At 43.8% G+C, this 21,570-nt stretch overlaps 1 protein-coding gene across 1 annotated transcript in view; it reads right to left on the reverse strand.

The window, feature by feature from the left end:
• Positions 1-2,506: 2,506 nt before the first annotated feature.
• The window catches only part of SNCG (synuclein gamma), a 28,469-nt gene continuing 9,405 nt past the window's right edge, over positions 2,507-21,570 (reverse strand). Inside the window, exons 3-5 of the mRNA XM_084841876.1 lie at positions 20,188-20,315; positions 5,227-5,304; positions 2,507-2,944 (exon numbers count right to left, since the gene is read on the reverse strand). Coding sequence (XP_084698002.1) covers positions 2,924-2,944; positions 5,227-5,304; positions 20,188-20,315 — 227 coding nt within the window. The 3' untranslated portion in view covers positions 2,507-2,923. The remainder of the gene's footprint in view (positions 2,945-5,226; positions 5,305-20,187; positions 20,316-21,570) is intronic.

Raw genomic sequence — 21,570 nt, forward strand, 5'->3', positions numbered from 1 at the left:
TGAACTAGGGCCTGTATTTGTGACTTTCATCTGTTTTGGAACTTGGGCGATGCAGCTTGTAGCCACAAATGTGACTAAAAGTTACATGAGAGGGACACAGTGGGATGAAACAGTGGTGCATATCTTGGATCTGTGTAAAACCGGGCTGTTTAGCACTGTACAATATTTGGGAAGTAGGGCAACCACTTACACATCACCAAAAAAGAGGACAAAAGAGGGCACCAATTTGCATTACATTTGCATATGCTAATGTATATGTATAAATTCAAACTTAAAGATAATAACTATAACAGAAATACAGTAATCTCAACATAGTGAGGAAGACTGTGATCAGGTGACTGTGTGCTTGCTCAGTCAGCTGTCCAGGTGGTACCATTGATGGGCAAATTCAAGGCCCCGGCTGGTTCTCCCTTCTTAGGGTTCTTCGTCTTTAAACCAGACTTGGTCTGGGCAGCCCATCAAACAGAGGTTGCCTTCAAATAGAGGACTATCTTCTGTAAAGTAGGATAGCTGGCCAACCTATGGCTTTCATTCTCCTGGGTAAAGGCAGTGGGGCAGTGTATGAGGAACTCTAAATCTGTGAACTTCAGCAAGGAAATACTTGGTGGGCTGCCTAATTTTTCTTGGCACAACCTGAGGCATTTCTTTGACAATATACACCCAGCACACACACCTAACTCAAGGCACATATAGAGGTATGTTTGAGGTTACACTAGGGGGAAAAATGTATGATTCAGCTCTGCTCTATTCATGATGTTCTGGATTGTAGTTTGTGTTTCAGTCTTCAGCTCTGCCCAAGGGCTACTGAGCAAATCACATCAAATCAGGCCTTGTTAACTGAGGTGAACGCTGTTGAAAAAATTGTGTGGGGTTTGCTGTTGCTGATTTAACTTCATTAAAAGGGAGGAGACATTTCGCAGAAACCTCTACCAGGAAAAGGCAGCTTCTGTTTATCTGAAGGATGCAAAGACAGTTGACCTGGATGAGTATAGGCAGTTTCTACATGCATAGATATGTTCATGGATGCCACTAGAAATCCCTTCACTACTAAAATGTATGAAAGAGGCCACTCCCTACTCCTCTATTGTGCTAGAAGTGTACCTTGTGTAATGTTCAGACCTATGGTTCCTGACTGTTCCTGCAAATGCCTCTCCCTCTGTCTGAATCTGGTTCAAGCATGTGAAAGAAGAACTCCTACCAGCTATATTCCTTCCAAATGTGGTTTGGTATGCTCTGTGCTGGACTCGTAGGTTTTAAAAAGTCCAGCTTTCAGATTTACCTTGGTCTAATATCAGAAATGAACTTGGCTGAGCGAAATTTCCCCTGGGAGAGGTGTACCCCACACCCTCCTTCAGACATCATTGGGCAGACCTATGTTTGAAGACATAGGTCTGCCCCTGTCATGTGTATCCTGGGCCTTAAATCATAAAACAGATGTAACAGACAAGACCTATGGTCAGATTAATGAATAATCCAAGAAATATTTGGGTTGAGTTGCCATCACTATGCTGATGACACCCAACTCTGTTTCTCCATTACATCTGAATCAGGAGAGGCCATCCACGACCTAGATCAGTGCTTGAACACAGTGGTGGGCTGGATGAGGGCCAGTAAGCTGAAGTTGAATCCCTGTAAGACAGAGGCACTGTGATTGAGGTCTGGGAATTAGGGCAATTACCAGCTCTGGGTGGGGTTGCACTCCCCCTGAAGGGAACAGGTTTGTAGTTTGGGAGTATTCCTGGATCTATTACTGTCATTGGAGGCCCAGGGCACTCTGTGGCTAGGAGCATCTACTACAAGCTTAGGTTAATACGACAACTGTGGCTGTTCTTGAGCAGGGTTAGCCTGGCCACTCTGATCCACACATCGGTAACCTTGGGACTGGATTACTGTAATGTGCTCTATGTGAGGCTGCCCTTATGGCTGGTTCGGAAGCTGCAACTAGTGCAGAATGCAGCGGCTGGGTTACTGGCTGGAGTGCCTTACGAAGCTGCGCCTGTGCTAAACGACCTACACTGGCTGCCAGTTTGCTACCGAGCTAGATTTAGGGTGTTGGTGTAAGTATACAAAGCCCTGTACAACTCAGGACCAGCTTAGCATAAGCAACGTCTCCCCTTTTCCCAACTGCCCAGGCCATTACGCCTTTCGGGGAGGTCCTGTTGTCCATGCCGCAGCCTACAAATTTCCGTTAGGTGATGACACAGAGACAGGCTTTCTCTGCAGTGGCACCCGCCCTGTGGAAAGATCTTGCCCCGGCAGTACGTCAGACCTCAATGCTGGTGCATTTTAGGCATTTATTGAAAACGTATCTCTTTGCTTTGGCTTTTCCAAAACCATGAACTATCTTTGTATGCAGCCTAATGATACCAGTGTGCATGTGTTTGTTTTGTTTCTATTCTTTTGTAAGCTAATTGAGATTTGTTGCAAATGAGAAGCAGTATAGAAGTGCACACACACACACACACACACACACACAAATAAATAAATAAAGAGAAAACAAAGACTTAGTTGAAACAAGTTGTTTTATTTTGTCTCTTTGGAAAAAAAATATGTCCACCATTTCTAGGGATCTCAAGTGCTGATGCTAATGGGCAAAAACATTAATCAGTGATTCCAACCACAACTGTGCTAAATCACGGCTGTCAAACCAGACGTTCAGAAGGCTTGAAGATGGGCGAGGAAGGAAGCCACAAAGGAGACGGTAAGGTAGACACAAGATGTGTTGCACACACAGTTGCCCTAAAACATATGATCAAGAGTCTGCCAAACATCTATGGTATGTTGGTATGAAGCAAGTGAAAAAACTGTAGTGCTGAATGAAGTTAGCCTAAGATATGAGTGATTTCCCTGCTCTGGTGTCAGCTAACATTTCTGTATTAACTCCTGGGATTGTCACTTTCCACACTAGAAGACCCGAGGAGGGCTAATTTCCTTCATTTTCACCCTGGGAAGAAGAAAGACAAGAAAACAGATTCATGTTTAATGTTAACTCCAGATCAGGGATTCCAAAGCGCAGAAATGAGTGCGATCTCCAGGTCCAAAAGAGATTTGCCGAAGAGGATAAGAGAGCAGAGACAATGTGCCTTTGAAGACCCTATCACCAAATATAATAAGCAAGAGATCAGATCATAGGAGGCATGTAGGTGTGATCTGAATTACCATTTTTTTCCAGGAATCATACATGTTGAGGCAAATAAGTGGTCATTTTACTGCTTAGCTATGCCATAAAATCAACTTTATTGGGCACCCTCCTCAATAAAAGTGCTAGTATTAGAAGAGACATCTTTGACCTCCTGCATCAATGGGAAACAACTATGCTTTCATACTGCAGGAAAATGAAAATTTGGGATGACCCTGAGAACACTGGAGAGAGGTATATTGCAAAGTATGTCTGAAATTTGGTGAACGCTGGCATTTACATATGAATGCTGACAGTCCCAGATACATTTTGTGAATGCCCTCAAATAGGCAGAAAGTCAGGGTAGACAGGAGTAAACAATAACACAAAGATGTAGGTGATTTCAAGATTCACTGGTGAATCTCAAGAATTTTCAGACTTTCACAAAATTTGTCTGGGGAGTGTCAGTCTTCACACACTGACATATGAATTACAAATGTGGACCAGGTGAAACAACATTTGGGCTACAAAAAGCCATGAAGCGGGAATGGTAGAAAAGAAGGCCTAGCATTTGTATTGGATAAGGAAGAAGATACAGGCCTGGAACATATGTGATGGCTTCTGGGGTGTGATAACACTACCATGGGAATTTATCATGAAGCTATCTCTGCCTAGGATGGCCAGGTGAGAAAGAGGAAGGGCAAGGCCCCTGCACCTTTAATAGTATAATAGAAGAGTGAATTTCAGCAGGCGTAGCTCGGCATGCATGCTACACCTGCTGAAATTCCCTTTTTTGCATAACTATTAAAAGTGCAAGGCCCTTTCCTCCCTCACAGTCAGTTACCCTAGCCCTACAATCATTAGTTCTTCAAGCATTACCGGAAGCAATGTGGGTGCAGCCATGTCACAATAACCCCCATGTGGCGGAAGATAACATATAAACTAGCCCCCAGAAGGTGCTGAAGGTATCTTCTGAGAGATGTGCTGGGATCCACAGCTAAGGTTCTCTTGACATGGTCTGAGATTTAGCTATTTTTTCTAGGCTTTTCTGCTTTACAGCTGAAAGACAATAACGCAAGTCCCGTAATACTGAACTACTTGTTTTTCTTGACTGGATTTTAGCGAATCTAATTAACTTATTGTTGCCTAAATCCAACACAGAGTTAGGCATGCATAAGTCAAGTCCACTGAAACCATGCCTAACTCTGCACTGGAATTAGGACATTATGTCCTTCAGAATGTGAATGAAATAATTAAGCTATAATTAACTATACGGTAAATGTTCCTTTCATGCAATGTCTGTCTTCTAACACCCTTTTTGGTATAAATGATTTATTTGGTTTATTGTGTAAGATTAAGAGGTAGAATTGCTTTTCTGCCTGCTCATGCATGAATAACGTATATTGTATATTTCTTCTCTGAAATAGTTGCAATTTAAAACGGAAGAAAAGTTTTGTACAAATAATGCAATTATAAAGAATGACAATATAGACTGGGATTAATATCCATATACACAAATATACCCATTGCTTTATCAAGAGGTCTCTTTGTATGGAAAAATATTCCCTACAAAGTCAGCTCTGGAGCTATAAACTACTTACTCCAGAACAGTCCCAGTAAGTAGTCTGCGGATAGTAAACTAAGAGTAAAACAGAAAATAGTTGTTTCTTTCCAGAACTGAAGGCAGTTTGTATTGTGTACACTTACCCACTTTCACCTCTGGTGAACAGGTTTTGCAGGTTTTTGTACAATTTCAAAAACTTGTAAAACCTATTTGACCAGAGGCAACAATGGGACAAAAAATGTACGTTTACACCATGAGAAACAAAACTTCTCTCAATCTACTTTCAACTCTCTTAAAAATGACTGTCTGTTTCTAGCCAAATACAATGTCAAAATAGGCCAGGAGTAGGCCTGCAGTTGGAAAAACAAAATGGGAGGACTTTGGCATAACGATCAGCAGAGAAAAGATCTGAAATCACCTGTATGCAGAAAAGAAATGGAAACCAGCTCAGCACAGAGAAAGTAAGGAAAGAACAATAGATGGCGAGAAAAAGTCCAGACAAGCCAAGAATTCTTGGGTTAGCTGGACTGTGACTGTGCTTTACCTCTACGCTGATTTCTGTGGCTTCCAGTGGGGCATCAGCAGGTGGCTCTTCAGGCTGTTCTGGGTTCTGTAAATCCTCCTGCAGAACATATAGAAAAAGATACATTCTTATTGGAGCAAAGCACGTTAAAAAGCTTTTGCAGAGGTGCCAGAATGATCAGGGGGCTGCAACAATCCCCCTACAAGAAAATGTTACAACTTTGGGAGCTCTTTAGTTTGGAAAACAGGTGGGAGACATTATAGAAGTTTATAAAATTATGCACTGTGTGGAGAAAGTAGATAGGGAGAAGCGTTTCACAGTACTCGTCTCGTAATACGAGAATCCGGGCATATCCAATGAAGCTGAATGGTGGGAAATTCAGAGCAGACAAAAGGAAGTCAAACTACGGAATTCACTACCTCAAGATGTGGCGATGGCCACCAACTCAGACAGGGGCTGAACCTACACATAGCAGTTATACCATTATCATACCGTTATCATAAGTATTGGTACACATGACACCATTGGGCACCAATAGTTATGATAACGGCATGATAACGGTATAACTGCTATGTGTAGGTTCAGCCAGGTTTAAAAGGGGATCAGACAAATTCATGGAAAACAAAGCTATCTGTGGCTACTAGGCATGATGGCTATATGCTAATTCCAGGATCCGAGTCAGCATGTCACCGAACGCCAGTCGTGGGAACAACATTGGGAGAGATCTCTTGCCCTCATGTGAGCTGTTGCCTTCCTGCTTGTGGGCCGGGAAGCAACTGTGGGAAGGTACAATTGCTGTCATATCCTGCTTGTGGGCTTCCCAGAAGCATGTGGCTGTCTAGTGTGGGAAACAGGACGCTGGACTAGAAGGACTTTGGGTCTGATCCACCAGGACTTTTCTTAGGTTCTTAGTTTTTGATCATGGAAAAGAAAAAGCTGACATGAGACTTCAATGGACCCAGATCTCTCCCCACTTGACTACACTGCCATCTCGTTAATATTAATATGGAAGCCAATTCTAAGTTACGCAATGCTCTTATAACAAAAGGAAAATATGGTCGGCAACTTTGTAGTCAGCCGTTGTATCTAACAGCAGCAGGGTGGAAAGACTTTGGCCAGGTGATATAACATTGGCTCACCATGCGATGAAAGGCTTCAGTTTTGATTTCTGAATATCAAGCTGCACTTGAAGGTTCAAGAACAGGCTAGGCCAATTTTTTGAGAAGGGGTGGTCAGTTGGCAACCTTAAAGGAAAATCACACTGGTGATGGAAGGCTTTGAACCAATGTGCTGGGAGCACATCCTGGGGGCAGCAGCATGGTTGTTTGGTTGGGCAATGCACCCACTTCCTTTTCCTAACTGGATGCATATTCATTGTTTTATCATGCACTGTTGGCTTTTTAGCAACAATGGACGCTTTATTCAGCTTGGTCAGAAAGAGGTCATAATATAACTAACAGTGTTCTGAACTGTTCTAGAAGGATTCTGCAGGAACCAAGGAGGGGCAAAACTATATTTGCACAGCAGAAACATATCTTAGTGGCTACTTGCATAATCACAACACTCAGGCTGCAAACTTATATGCATGGCATATATAGGGGGTGTTCGGATGATCACGGGGGTAAAAGAAGCCATCGACTGTAATTTGCATAATTACCCACATTGCGGCGTGAGTTGCCATGTCATCTGACCCCAATATCATACTGCCTTTATACAAATCTATGGTGTGACCACACTTAGAATACTGTGTACAGTTCTGGTCACCACACCTAAAAAAAGATACCGTAGAGTTGGAATAAGTGCAGAAAGGGGCAACAACAATGATCAAGAGGCTGGAGCATCTCCCCTATGAGGGAAGGTTAAAACAGCTGGGATTATTTAGCTTGGGAAAAAGGAGCGTAAGTGGAGACGTGATAGGGGTGTACAAAAGTATGCATGGTGTGGAGAATGTGGATAGGAAGACATTTTTCTCCCTCTCTCAAAATACTACTACCCGGGGTCATCCCATGAAGCTGATTCAGGACAGATAGTTCTTCACACAGTGCATAGCTAAACTATGGAATTTGCTACCACGGGACATAGTGATGGCCACCAATTTGGATGGCTTTAAAAGGGGGTTAGACATATTCCTGGAGGAGAAGGCTGTCAATGGCTGCTACTAGTCCTGATGGCTATGTGCTACCTCTAGTATCAGAGACAGATTGCCTATGTACACTTGTTGCTGGGAAACATGGGCAGGAGGGTGCTGTTGTGCTCATGCCCTGCTTGTGGGTTCCTGGTCAACAGCTGTTTGGCCACTGTGTGAACAGAATGCTGGTCTAGATGGACCCTTGGTCTGATCCGGCAGGGCTCTTATAAGAGTAAGAATATATACCCGGTGCACAGCATGGTGGGGGCGGCTTTGTACCCACCCTATAACCCCTACTGCACATCATGGGTTGTAGGGTGGGTACAAAGCCACCCCACCACCCCAGGTTCAGATGACACAGCAACCCGCTCTACAGCACGGGTAATTCTGCAAATTATAGTTGCGCATGCAGCGGCGGGGAGAAGCCACAATGGCTTCTTTTACCCCTGTGATTGTTTGAACCTGGACATAGTATATCCAACTACCTGGAAGTAAACCCCACTGAACCAAATGGGGTTTATTTCTGAGTAGACATATACAGGGTTGTACTGTAAAGAGTGCAGCCTCAAAGGATTGGTTCCACAGTACCCATAACCGCTATAAATAATGTTCCTGTCTGCCATGTTTCTCCTTCCCTGAACTACCAGACAGTATGTTTATTGTTTTGAATGTAGGTCACCACAAAACTCTGCACCAAGAGGGAGAAACTTCTCTATTGTGCCTGCTTCCGTCTTGCTCCCTTGCTATTTCCCAGCCTTCCTCCTGTTCTCCTGTATTCCAGCTCCCATTTCCCCTTGATGAGAGCAATGTGTACTCTGTTCTTTAAATTTATAAATTATACGTACACACATTTTATATATTTTGTGTGTGTATATACACACATTTTAAAATTAAACCCCCAAATAAATTTTGCATACCTTTTCCTTATATCTTTTTCTCCCTCTGTTAGTCATGGTAAATGTCAAGAGGCCCACTGGAAATTGTTCTTAGATACGGTCTTGAGATTTGCCAGACATTTGGTTATGCTATCAGGCCGTAAGGGCTAGAAACCTGATTTTTAAAATGAAAGCTGGGACTGTCAGGAAACTGAATACTGTTCCCTGTATCACATTTTGTGCTTTTCCCTGTGCTTGGGTACAATCATGTAATACACACAGCCCTGCCCTTGATAATCTCTGGAAGAAAACCACAGCAGTGGTACCGTACCAGGGCTTTGGGGGTTTATTTTTGGTAAAGGTAATCAGTATCGATTTTGCCCAGACTTAAAGCTGTAACTTCACATGTATATTGTTCATGTATTCTGCCTAACCTCTTAGTGGGCTGAATTCTTGAAATATATGTTTTTGGTGGGGTTTGTGCGTGATGGTGGTGGTAATATGCATTTTAGTTAAGCACTCCATATCAAGAAACAAAAACCCAAATACCCAAGTTCAGAAATAAAACATGCACACTGAGAAAAGTTAATAAATAAACATATGTTACCTGGGTAATTTATTTGGAATTACAAATTTGAACTGTAATGCAAATTTGAATTTTAATGGAGATTAGACACATTCTAAATGGAGTTGATGATCAACCCCTCCTCTGCACATTCCTTCTTGTGTAATGAATAAACCCCCATTGCTGCTTTATAAATGAATGGGGAAAGCACATCCTGAAGATACACACAATTGGCCTTCAAAAATCTATAAGCCAGACTTCTCCAACCTGGTGCCTTCCAGCTGTGTTAGACTACAACTTCCATAATTCTCAGTGGCCATGCTGGCTTGGGATCATAGGAGTTGTCATCCAACACAGCTGGAGGGTATCAGGCTGTGGAAAGCTGAGTTAGGATCTAATTTTGAGTGGTGGGCTTGAGAACCTTCTGTTTGTTTTTCATGTGTGTCTCAGAATGTATTCCTCGCCATGACTGCACATCTCTGACTCACCAATCTATTTTTAACTAGGCAGGAAACGAACATCTTGAGAATTTTTCTCTCTGAGCTGGAACAGCAGGAACCAACACAATTACAGGATGAAGAAGTGTCAGCTTGGATTAAATCCCCCACCCCAATTCATCCCCCTCCCCTTACATAACCTGACACATTTGGCCTCTCTTGAAGCATGAACTCTGCACACAGTGGTGTGACAGAGCTTACATTTGTATTAAAGAGTAACTTTCCTATCCATGCTTGCATCTTCACATTTGTTGTTCAGTCGTTAAGTCATGTCCGACTCTTCGTGACCCCATGGACCATAGCATGCCAGGCCTTCCTGTCCTCCGCTCTCTCCCGGAGTGTGCTCAAGTTCATATTCATTGCATCGGTGATACTATTTAGCCATCTCATCCTCTGCCGTCCCCTTCTCCATTTGCCTTCAATCTTTCCCAGCATCAGGGTCTTTTCCAGGGAGTTTTCTCTTCACATTAGGTGGCCAAAATATTTGAGCTTCAGTATCTGTCCTTCCAATGAGCACTCAGGGTTGATTTCCTTCAGGATGGACTGATTTGACCTCCTTGCAGTCCAGGGGACTCGTAAGAGTCTTCTCCAGCACCACAGTTCGAAAGCATCAATTCTTCAGCGCTCAGCCTTCCTTATAGTCCAGCTCTCACAGCCATATGTTGCTACTGGGAAAACCATAGCTTTGATTAGACGAATCTTTGTCGGCAAGGTGAAGTCTCTGCTTCTTACTATGCTCTCTAGGTTTGCCATAGCTTTCCTCCCAAGGAGCAAGTGTCTTTTACTTTCATGGCTACAGTCACTGTCTGCAGTGATCTTGGAGCCCAAGAAAATAAAATTTGTCACTGCTTCCATTTCTTCCCCTTCTATATGCCAGAAAGTGATGGGACCAGATGCCATGATCTTAGTTTTCTTAATGTTGAGTTTCAAACCAGCTTTTGCACTCTCCACTTTCACCCTCAACAAGAGGCTATTTAGATCCTCTTTGCTTTCTGCCATTAGGGTGGTATCTTCTGCATACCTGAGGTTGTTGATAATTCTCCCGGCAATCTTAATTTTGACCTGTGATTCATCCAACCTGGCATTTCTCATGATGTACTCTGCATATAAATTAAATAACCAGGGTGACAATATACAGCCTTGTCGTACTCCTTTCCCAATTTTGAACTAATCGGTTGTTCCATGACCAGTTCTTACTGTTGCTTTTTGACCCTCGTACAGGTTTCTCAGGAGACAGGTAAGGTGGTCTGGTATTCCCATCTCTTTAAGAATTTGCCACAGTTTGTTGTGATCCACACAATCAAAGGCTTTAGCGTAGTCAATGAAGCAGAAATAGATGTTTTTCTGGAATTCTCTTGCTTTCTCCATGATCCAGCGAATGTTGGCGATTTGATCTCTAGTTCCTCTGCCTCTTTGAAACCCTGCTTGTACTTCCGGTAGTTCTCGGTTCACATGCTGCTGAAGCCTAGCTTGTAGGATTTTGAGCATCACCTTGCTGGCATGTGAAATGAGCGCAATTGTACGGTAGTTTGAACACTCTTTGGCATTGCCCTTCTTTGGAATTGGAATGTAAACTGACCTTTTCCAGTCTTGTGGCCACTGTTGAGTGTTCCAAATTTGTTGGCATATTGAGTGCAGCACTTTAACAGCATCATCTTTTAGGATTTTAAATAGCTCAGCTGGAATACTGTTATGTCCGCTAGCTTTGTTGTTAATAATGCTTCCTAAGGCCCACTTGACTTCACTCTCGAGGATGTCCGGCAGAGGATGAGATGGCTAGATAGCATCACCGATGCAATGAATATGAACTTGAGCACACTCTGGGAGAGAGCGGAGGACAGGAAGGCCTGGTGTACTATGGTCCATGGGGTCACGAAGAGTCGGACAAAACTTAACGACTGAACAACAAATGTGAAGATGAAGCATGGATACGGAAGTTACTCTTTAATACACATTCCTGAAGTTTGTTCCACCTGCTCTATCTGCTGTATTCATTGACTCTGCACTAGCCTGTCCTCATTGCCTTCTGAAGCCAGTGTGTTAAGAAACTCACCAGAATGGTCTCCTTTAAAAACAAAAACAAAAAACCCTTGAGAAAGTCTCATCCCAGAATGCATTTGGTCATCTGGCTCAACATCAGCACTTGGCATGGTGGGGCAAATGTTGGGGCCCACAGGTCATGGAGGACCCACTGCTGCTGACCACAGCCTCCTTTTTTAAAATTAAAAATTCACTTAAATGGCCCAGTGCTCTGAAGAGAAGTGCTGGGCAAGGTAGGTGCAATATCTTAGTTTTCCCAGAATTACCCTGGCCCCAAAGTAGGCCCCACAGGCATTCTGGGGAAATTAAGACAGTGGTGGCTTCTGCAGCTGCTGCACCCGGTACTTCTCTTTTCAGTGCTGGGCTACCCACTGTGCCCATATCACCAGTCCCTGGTAAACTCATGGGAGTGGGGGCACCAGGCCAGTACTGGGCAGGGGTGAGGGCACCAGGCCAGTACTGGGCAGGGGTGGAGGGCACCTTTTCAGGGCTCCCTCAAACATTGTGCTGGCCCTGATAGAACAGCTTCAACACAAATACCTTCAGAATAATTTACTCCCTGGACAGGTGTTTAAGGGGTAATGAAAGAAAAAGAATACAATGGAATTCCAAAGGTGGTTTGAGACTGGGAGGTTTTAGCTCAACTTCCCAAAACTTCACTCCGCACATCAAAACCACACCCCTTAAAAATGACTGGAAGAGTAGCATTAAGATGATCTAGAGCATCTCTACACCAGCCTAAAATCCTGCACTTAAAAGGGGGCTTTCTGCTTCTGTTTTAAATGCAAGATCATGATGGACTCCCTTTGTATACACTTCCTTTGCCCCCTCCCCTTTCCCCCTTCTCTGAGTCTTCCATGTGTTTCATTGATCTCACTCCTCTTCTTGCAGCTTTTCCCTTTTCATGCAGGGAACACAAGTGGGGTAATTTGATACCTCATTATCTCTGATCTATTTGAAAATGGAATAAAGGTCATTTAGTGCAGGAGATGCCCTGGTGGTTCATGATGTCATCTAAAGGGCCTGCAAACTTCCTGAGTGAGCAATCTCAATAGCAGGTTAAAAGCTCCATGCGAAGAAGCCCCTGAGCCTGTAGAGATTGTGCTACTGTTCCATTCTTTCCAAAATAGATTTTGTGAGCTGAGCTCCCAAAAGAAATGGAGGCAGCATAGGGAAAATACTGAAGAATGACAATTTGAGGTCAGCTTCATGTAGATGCTCAGTAAAAAGTGAATGAAGAAAGAGGCAATTTCAGAGTAACCACCTAGTGTGGTAGCCTCTTAAGAAATAACATAGGCACAGCCTGGATTGGGTCACATGATTTAAAAGCCAATAATGTATTTGTTCTTTGGGGTAAATATAAACAAGGGATTATATCCAATTGGTGTCATTCCACTGACGAAGTGGTCTTTGATCTGGCGGAGTCTTACATCAGCGGGTCCTTCAGAACAGTGTAGGAAGTGGCACAGGGGGAGGGGGAATTGCCAAAAAGCGCCCCCTCTCCCCATTCTGCTGCTGGAAGTCTCTGCTGGATCAAAGACTATTCTGTTAGCAGAATGACACCAACTGGATACAACCTAAGAAAAAGATTTGTCCTGTGTTACCAGAATGACGACTCTCAGCAGCAGCACATGTCAGATAGCAGGTTATGCAGCACTTGACATTCATGCCCTTACCTTAACATGCATGTGCACTACGGTCAATATGCATCTATTTCACAGTCAGAGATTTAACCACAAGGGACCTGGGGAAGGGGGCTGAAACCTAAAGAACTACAGCTCTAGTGCATGGGTGTGCATACAGACACACCTCTCAAAAGGCATACCAGAATCTCCCCTAAAGGAAAAATAGGGCCAGTGCCTTATGCAGGGGTCAGGTGCCAGAAAATCAGTATTGTCCCAATTCAAGTAGGATGTGTTAAATGAAAGTAATGAAGGTTCAACGGATACATACTTCATGGTCTGGAATGACTGGCATTAGGCCACATGTCTTGGTGGTCATTAGCTTACCACTTTATGGATGCTATCCTACTGAAGACAATATGATTACACAGGGCCAACTCCATGATTATGGTCCCCTGAGCAAGAGCTGAACAACAGTCACTCTCTTACTTACCCCCCCCACCTTAATAGCAATGAGACAAGATGCTTTGACTGTGCAAGGATGCCACATTTCCTTAGAGTTCTCTGCTCAGTACAGAAGGCTTGCAGGGGTGGGGTGGGGAGGGGACATGATTTTTCAATTTGTGTCAGGCACCCAAGGAAGCTGGAGCAACCTTATCAATGGCCCCATGATCTTTACTATAGGCTAATTCATGTTAAAGGCATCCAAATTGGCTGCAAATAATTTGGAGCTACAAAACAAAAATAAAAATAAAAATGATCTGTACTTTTTAAAAGAGCAAATGCATGATGAAACTGAAAACTGGCCTACTTACCAATAAGAAAAATACACTGATAGCGCAATCCTATACATGTCTACTCAAGAGGTAAGTACCACTGAGTTCAGTGGAGCATACTCCTCAGTATGTAGTATAGAGTTGCAGCCTTAAAGTGTTTAAAAGTCATCATTTAAAATGGTCTTTGAATGTTGTGTCTGTATTTGTGGTTCTGGAGATGATGAGTGTTTGCCTCTTTCTCTCTTATCCTGCACTCCTAATTTGGACATTAGAATGAGATGGCTGTGTTCTATTTTGGACCAAATTGGCTCCATGTCTACCACAGCCCAGACCATATATCTAAATGAAATTACCTGGTGATTACTTGATTTGTAGATTTATTTGCTCTGGCTGTGAGAAAAACCTGAGCCAATTTATGTTAGGGCTATGACATAGCAAGTCTACTGTATTGATTATGTTATTGTATTTCGTGGTATATGTATTGCGTGTGGTGTCCATCTATTTCATTTCTGAGATGTCCTGGTCTCTTGCTCAAGCCGTAATCAATCTGAATGGAATTGATGCAAGAAAGAAGGCAAAGCATTAGCTGCCTGGATAGTTTGTCCAGACTCTGTGGTTCATTTAGAAAATTTAGCGGGTATTGGCTTGTGATCACACGGTCAGTGCCTGCAATGCAGCAAGCTTTGTGCTATGTCATCCAGACAGAAAAGTTTATCACTGTGTGGAGTCAAGAACATTTCAATGGAGGTCAGCTAAAATGCACTCCAGCAAGAGCAAAAAGGATGTATGTTTTGCTTGATGAAGCCTCCCCTTCTGTCAAGATGCTAGGGGGAGGGGTGGAATGGCTACTCTGAAAAATTAGTGTGCAGGCACTGTGGACAACTATGGCTCTATCATACCAACTTCATACCTTTTGGGGGACTTGAAGGTGTTATGATAGAGACATCCTTGACCTGGGAACACATACTCATTGTATGTACATAGTCAAAGTACAGTTCCCAGAGGATTTGCAATCATATCATGGCCAAACTAGATGTTCCTAGGGAGATGAGGCTGCCACCTCTGTGTTTTCTCCCTGCATCTTCTTGGTAACTTCTAGTAAAACAAGACAAAATATGACATAATTGTGCTTAGAAATTCCTCACCTCCAGCAAGCGGCTGCCAACGAAGAGTGGGAAAATAGTATCGTGTCTTCTTTTACTAAACCTTACTAGGGAAATCAGGGAAGGGATGCAGTGGTCCTGTTCTTGGCAGCAGCCCTGTTTGCCTTGTTTGGCCATCATATAGATCAGCCTTCCCCAACCTGTGCCCTCTAGATGTTTTAGACTCATCAGCCTCAGCCAGCACGCCAGTGGTCAAGATTGCTGGGAGTTGTAGTCTGAAACATTTGGAGGGCACCAGGTTGGGGAAGGCTGATATAGATGGTAAGTGGTCTGAGAAAGAAAAAGTCACTTAGGGTGCAATCCTATGGCTGCTAGTCAGCAGCTAGACAGCCATAGGATAGGTCAGTTCCCGGAGAACCAACCCCCACCCCCACCTGTGCCGCCTCGTAGGCAGCACAGAATGGCTCCACGCTCTTAAGAGCAGCACAGAGTGGCAAAAATGGGGCATTCCCGGGGGCGGGCCAGGGTAGGGAAGTTGGAAATCCGGTATGACACATCCTATGTGTCGTCCGGCCGCCTCTTCCCATGCTCCGATGTCCTGCGGCTAGACAGCCGAAATCAGCTGTCTAGCCACGAAAGCAGAGCTGGGGAAGCGAGGAGGAGATCCACTCCTCACCACTCCTCCCACCCTGCACTGGATAGGCGGTCGCCCCTGGGGTCAGAGGGGACTGTTGATCTTGACAGGATTGCTCCCTTAGGGTGCAGTCCTATGCATGTTTAGACAGAAAGAAGTCCTACAACTCTCACCATGCCCCACCATGGCTGGCTGGGGCATGCTGGGAGTTATAGGACTTCTTTCTGCCTAAACATGCATAGGATTGCACCCTTAAGCTATCTACAGAAAATGTGAATCTCTACCCTGGCCAAGGATGGCACTATCATACCACCTATGAAAATCTATTAAGCTGATATGGGAGAGCCAGCGTTGCCTATGGGACACTTTTTCTTCTCTTTTTTGCTGTGGTCTCTGGTGGAAAAGGTTTTGCTGGTTGGGAAAACACTACCCCAAACTGCAAAATCTGCAGTTTGTACTGTAGCAATCAGCTGCTTTTTACTCTACTAAACTCTCCATTTGAAGATGCTTCCTAGCATATACCTGGCTTATATTAATGTATAATTTGGACCCTTTGTCAAAAGATGCTCAGTTATTGTCAACATGAGCATGTGCACTCGCACACAACCCACAGAGGGCAAAAATCCTATGGATCAACCAACTACAAGAGCATAATTTAAGATGAACCCTGACTAACAATGATGTTTAATATAAGCATAAAGTCATATAAGCGTGGTTTCTCGGAAGGTACTTTTTCTTAAGGCACTTGTTAAACTATAGCATTCACTACCATAAGATGTGGTGATGGTCACCACTTAGATGGCTTTAAATTAGGATGTGTAGAAGATAAGGCTATTAGTGGTCAAGGCTATATGATACCTCTGGGACCAGGGACAGCATTGCTTCTGAATATCTGTTGCAGGGAACAACAGTGGGTGAGGGCTATTGACTTTATGTCCTGCTTGTGGGCTTCCCAGGGGCATCAATTTGGCCACTGTGGGAAACAGCATGCGGACTAGATGGGCCTTTGGTCTGATCCCACAGGGCTTTTCTTAAGTTCAAAAGGTACACCTAATATTTGGTTGTTTCCATAGGTAAAAAGCCCCTACCAGTAGGCTGAACATTGGGTGCTTGTTGATATGCAACCAACCCACTATTGCACCATTCAGCAGATTGCCTGCATACCAATAAAATACTGACAGAGAATGTACACTGAAAGACAGAGCAAAAGCTGGCACAATTGTCTGACATCTGCTCAGTTTCAGGAATGGCATCTTTGATGGATTGCTCTGTGTCACATAGTCCCTAATTTTAAAAGGCAGAATTGGTTCCTTACTTCTCGTTCTGTTGCATCAGAGCTTCAGCTCTTAACAGTTTAGATAAAAATTTCTGCGGGTGGTACATTGGAGAAGGACAGGCTTAAGGGCAGAAGAATGTTTTATATGGGTTTCTTTGCAGTTGTTCTACCAGAAATTAGTCTTGCCAAGAGGAGATGGCCACGGACAGCAGCACAACAGCAGTTGTGCACTGCGCTATATCCATAATGAAGAGCAAATACGAACAGAGACCAAGCATTTCCTAATAAACTGCAGATATATTCACGAATCTTGCTAGATTAAAGGGATCCACAGGATGAAGGAGTCAGTCTAATTTTCCTTTAAGAATATAAATGTCCCATAGACAGGGAAGTTATTCAGTAAGTTTGATAGAAATAGTCAGCCTGAACCAAGAGCCTCAATGTCATAAGCTGTGCGGGTGGGCATGGGGAACCAAACTCTTGAGCCAATTTTATGAACCTTTTTCTGAATTTGGATCTGATTTGGGCTGATGCACAGCCATCAAATGTATTGTTGAAAAGACCTAGCAGCAACAAAACAGCTGAAAAGACTGCCAAGTCAAAAAAGGTAGCAGCATTATTTTATACAGCTATCACATTGATTTTCCAAGCTGTTTTCCTAGGAACCCTGGGACTCCCCAAAAGTTTATTAATGCTCCTTGATGAGAAGGTCATTAACAGGAGACAACCCACCTGAAAGGCAGTTTGCCTGATTTTCCTGATATTTCTTGCAATGGAGCACTTTCTTAGGACATACTTGTGGTTGGGGTGAGACAACATCTAGGCCCAACAAGCAGGCCAATGTCTTGCATGAACAGGTAGTATGCCTAGAAACCTGTGCAGTGTATGGTGGTTTGATGCCAGACATGCAGAGGTTTCTCACCAGGCAAACTGAAGTGGAAAGGATTCTTCTGAAGGTAGGAAGCTACAGGATCCAGTTAATGAAAATATTAACAACTCTGGCTTTTTCCAAAGCAACAAGCAGCCAAGGTATATGCCACCTATGATCATCAAAACATCAAAGGACTTCTTGATCTTTTGAGGTGCAGATCATGAGCTCTTCCAGATGAAGCTTTTATTCTGCAATCACTGCCTCATCCATGGAATTTTACTGGAGGTCCAGAGGATGCTTCAAGTTGTAGCCCTCCCATGTTTCCCTACCACTTCTTCTGTCCTCTTTCTTATAAGAAAAAGATCTATTAAGGAAGAAAAGACAGAATAGCTGCACAACACCTTTTGATTCCTAGATTCATCTGGAAGCAACCCATATCATTTAAAGAATCAGTCAAAGCAAACTGCATTTTTTCCAGTGAAAATTAATTTAAAGTAAGCATGCAGCGGACTGCAGCCAAGAAGAGATCATTTCACTTTTAATTTGAGGCCAGAACAACATGTTATGTGGTACATACAGCATTTTCAAACTCCTATTCACCTGGCAACGGTGATGCAGGGCAGGAGGCATTTGAAGTGTGGTAAGATGTATTTCACCCCACAGGTAACTGGAGAAAATGTTCTTATTGGTGCTTGTAAATGTTGTGTTTGCACTCTGTCAAGGCTCTGGAAATACTACACTCCTAGTTCAGTTTCAGGTTCTCTCGCCTCAGTCAAGCATACAGAAGGAAGACTCTTCAAATTTACACGTCCCTGGGCCATTGCCATTCCTAAGCGCTACATGCTAGAAATTATGTACATGACAGCTCTATTCAGAAGTTCATTTCCCACATGAATCCTGTGAGAGGGAGAGAGGGGACGAACTCCTTGGCCGCCCCACCTCTGGCACGTCCCCATTGCTCATCCCTGCAGCCCTCCGCCTGTTGAAGGAGTGACGTCTCCTGTGAGGAGCCTTGTGTAGGCTCCCTGTGTGATTTAGAACCTGGGTTCCCAGCTTTCAAAATTATATGGGGAGCCCACATGAGTAAAGAAGGCTTCCTGCTGCAGAAGTGACTCCTCCAGTGTATGGCGGACTACAGAGATGAGCAACGAGGCTGAAGCCAAAGGGCTTGTCCCTGCTCTCCTCCCCATGGGGTTCTAATCACATGTGGGATGAACTTCTGAATGGGGGTACTGGGGGATTCCAATCTAGAATCTTCTGGGGAAAGAATCTGCTAGAATATTCCAGGAGAATAGAGGGGGAGTCAAGAAATACTTATATAGTAGGGAGAGGTCCTTAAAGAAGAACACATGGAGAGAAGGAATCGAGGGAATCCAAGACACACACACACACACACACACACACACACACCAGTGATTCCACAGGTTATTCCTTAAAGAAAGGAATAATCTAAAACGTAAGGTAAAGGAGCCTACTCTGAGAAACATAATTCGAGGAAGCATGTATAGTTGAAAGGAGGGAAGGAATGTTTGTCTTTTATTTATTTCTCTGCTCATGAGCTTGTGAAATAGAAATATTTTGCTTACTGAGCGTTGTATTCAGCGGTGTCATTCTGCTGATGGAAGCAGTTCCCATGCCCCCTCTGCAGCCCCCTGCACACCCTCAAAATAAGCTCCAGAAGGCTGAGAAACTTTCTGGAGCAGATTTTCAGGAGGAACAGAAGGCTGTAGGGGAGAGGAGAGAGGGAGAAAGTTGTGTCCACTAGCACAACTCTGGATGTAACCCTTATTTTGTAGTTTTAGTAGAAGCACATATTCAGTAATTTAACCTAGGCAGGAGTAGGCAACCCAGTGCTCTCCAGATATCTTGGACTACAACTCCCATAATCCCTGACCATTAGCCATGTTGAATGGGTCTGATAGTTGTAGTCCAAAACATCTGGAAGGCACCAGTTTGCTTATCCCTAGCCTAGAGGAACTTCTAGGAGTTGGATTGTTTGTGCATAGGCAAGTGAGAAAGGTATCCCAGTAATCCACAGGCAGAGGAGATGCCATAGTCTCCTATGAGGAGGTTCAGTGCACAGAGCATTTACCTAGAAGTTCTTCCATTGTTACTCCTGTTGATGGCATCACGTTTACCAAGATAATCACTGTGTAAGGAAACAGGACAGGGAAAGGAGGAAAATTATATTTGTTGAGATCTAGCAACTTGAGATTTCAGCCTCTCTGGAATTTCCCTCACTGGAGAAAACAGGTTCCATACCATTTTACCACCATTATGAAAGAATCAGCAGGAAGAAGTGGGTTGCTTAACTCCATCGCCTGCCTAATGTTTTCCCATCTGGAGCCCCATCCATGCCATTTTCCCACCAGCTGAGCTCTGAGAGAAGAAATAAATCTGACCTGAGGGAAAAATGGCCTAGGCAGTGGGAACATTGCGGGGGGGGGGGAGTTAAGCACCTCTCCTATGTGTTGATTTCCCCCTGGAAATGCCCCCTTCCCTGCATTAGCATTACCAGGACTGGTTTTGGGAACATGTGTTTGCTGAGGTAAAGTATATTTCTGGCATATGGCAACACTGAATGACCACACCTACCTTTTTTACAACCCCAGTGCTGGTTACAATGGTTTCTGCTCCTTCTACGGTCTGCTTTGCCACTGTGTTCACACTGGACACTACAGATTCACCCACCAGGTTGGCCTGTTCTTTGGTCTTTTCAGCAACTATAAATTAAATAGAAATAAGTGAAATTGATGAGCTGTGGTGCACACCTCTGTGTGTGTGTGGTAGAACAGAAAGTTTCTATCGTAAGAAGTATGTAGAGTTTCACTTGGTTCTAGTACAACAGGCATGTTTTTGATCAATTCAGGGCCTAGTTATCACTGATGTATTAAGCCCATCTCTGGACTGTACCACTGAAAGTGGAGACACACATGATTGAATAGCCCTGCACACAGAAAACTGTATGTTGAAGATAAAGCTAGTCTAAAGCCCTGCCCCTTGACATGACAGCTTTGTCTGTGCAAGGATTTCTTTCTGTTTAATGGCTACTACATTCAAACATGTAACACCCCTCACCCCCTGCAGTCTGAGGTGGCACAGCCGAGACCTGAGTTTATCACCTCATTATGTAATTTGAAATGTTCTGGTTCTGATTCTCATAGTTTCATCTTACTTTTTAAATAGCACAGCCTTATCAGTGACCTCACTCCCAAAACACCTCATCAGGCAGCCATCAGCTTAATTCTGCTGGTCCATATGCCAAGGCAGCTGTGTTGCTTGGGATTAAATGAACCAACTTTCCCCAACCTGGTGCCCTCCGGATGTTTTGGACTACGACTTCCACAAGCCCCAGCCAGCATGGCCAATGGTCACAGGTGATGGGAGTTCAGATCCAAAACATCTGGTGGGCACCAAGTTGGGAAGCTGGTGAGCAGTGGCAGTACTTCTCCTTACCTGAAAACTGAGGCAAAGATATGGCTGCCGTGGGGATTCTGAGGTAAAGTTGCCTGTAGCTGCTTTGGGAACGAATACCTTCCATGGCTGCTAGGAAGCTTGTTCCTACGCGTAAACTCTCTGAGAGCCAAACATATGAACCAAGGAACAACTTTCCCATTTGCTCAGTGTGTTAAATTCTCCTAGGGGCCCTTGAGCATTTTTGTTACCAGTACTTCATATTCCAGGTACCAAATGCTACAAATTGTCCTTGTAAAAATTATTGGCCTTGCAGTTAAGCAAAAGTGAAGCGCTTGTCCAGGTGTACAAATATGTGCTCTGGATCACAGATGTTGCCCAAATGTTTTTTCAAAGTAGCTACTGTCTCAAAAACAGCATGGCAATACTTTCTGTCAGCATTTGTGGAGCTTTTTTTGGAAAATAAGTGAAGTCACATGTGCACTGTCATGTCTTCACAGGTGCAGGAAGACTTATGAGGTGCCATTCGTGGAAGTGAACCCAAGGCCTAAAATGGAACCTGTT

Source organism: Heloderma suspectum, chromosome 3 (genome assembly GCF_057233095.1).
Source record: "Heloderma suspectum isolate Gila_16-S chromosome 3, 16-S_ref, whole genome shotgun sequence".
NCBI lineage: Eukaryota > Metazoa > Chordata > Lepidosauria > Squamata > Helodermatidae > Heloderma > Heloderma suspectum.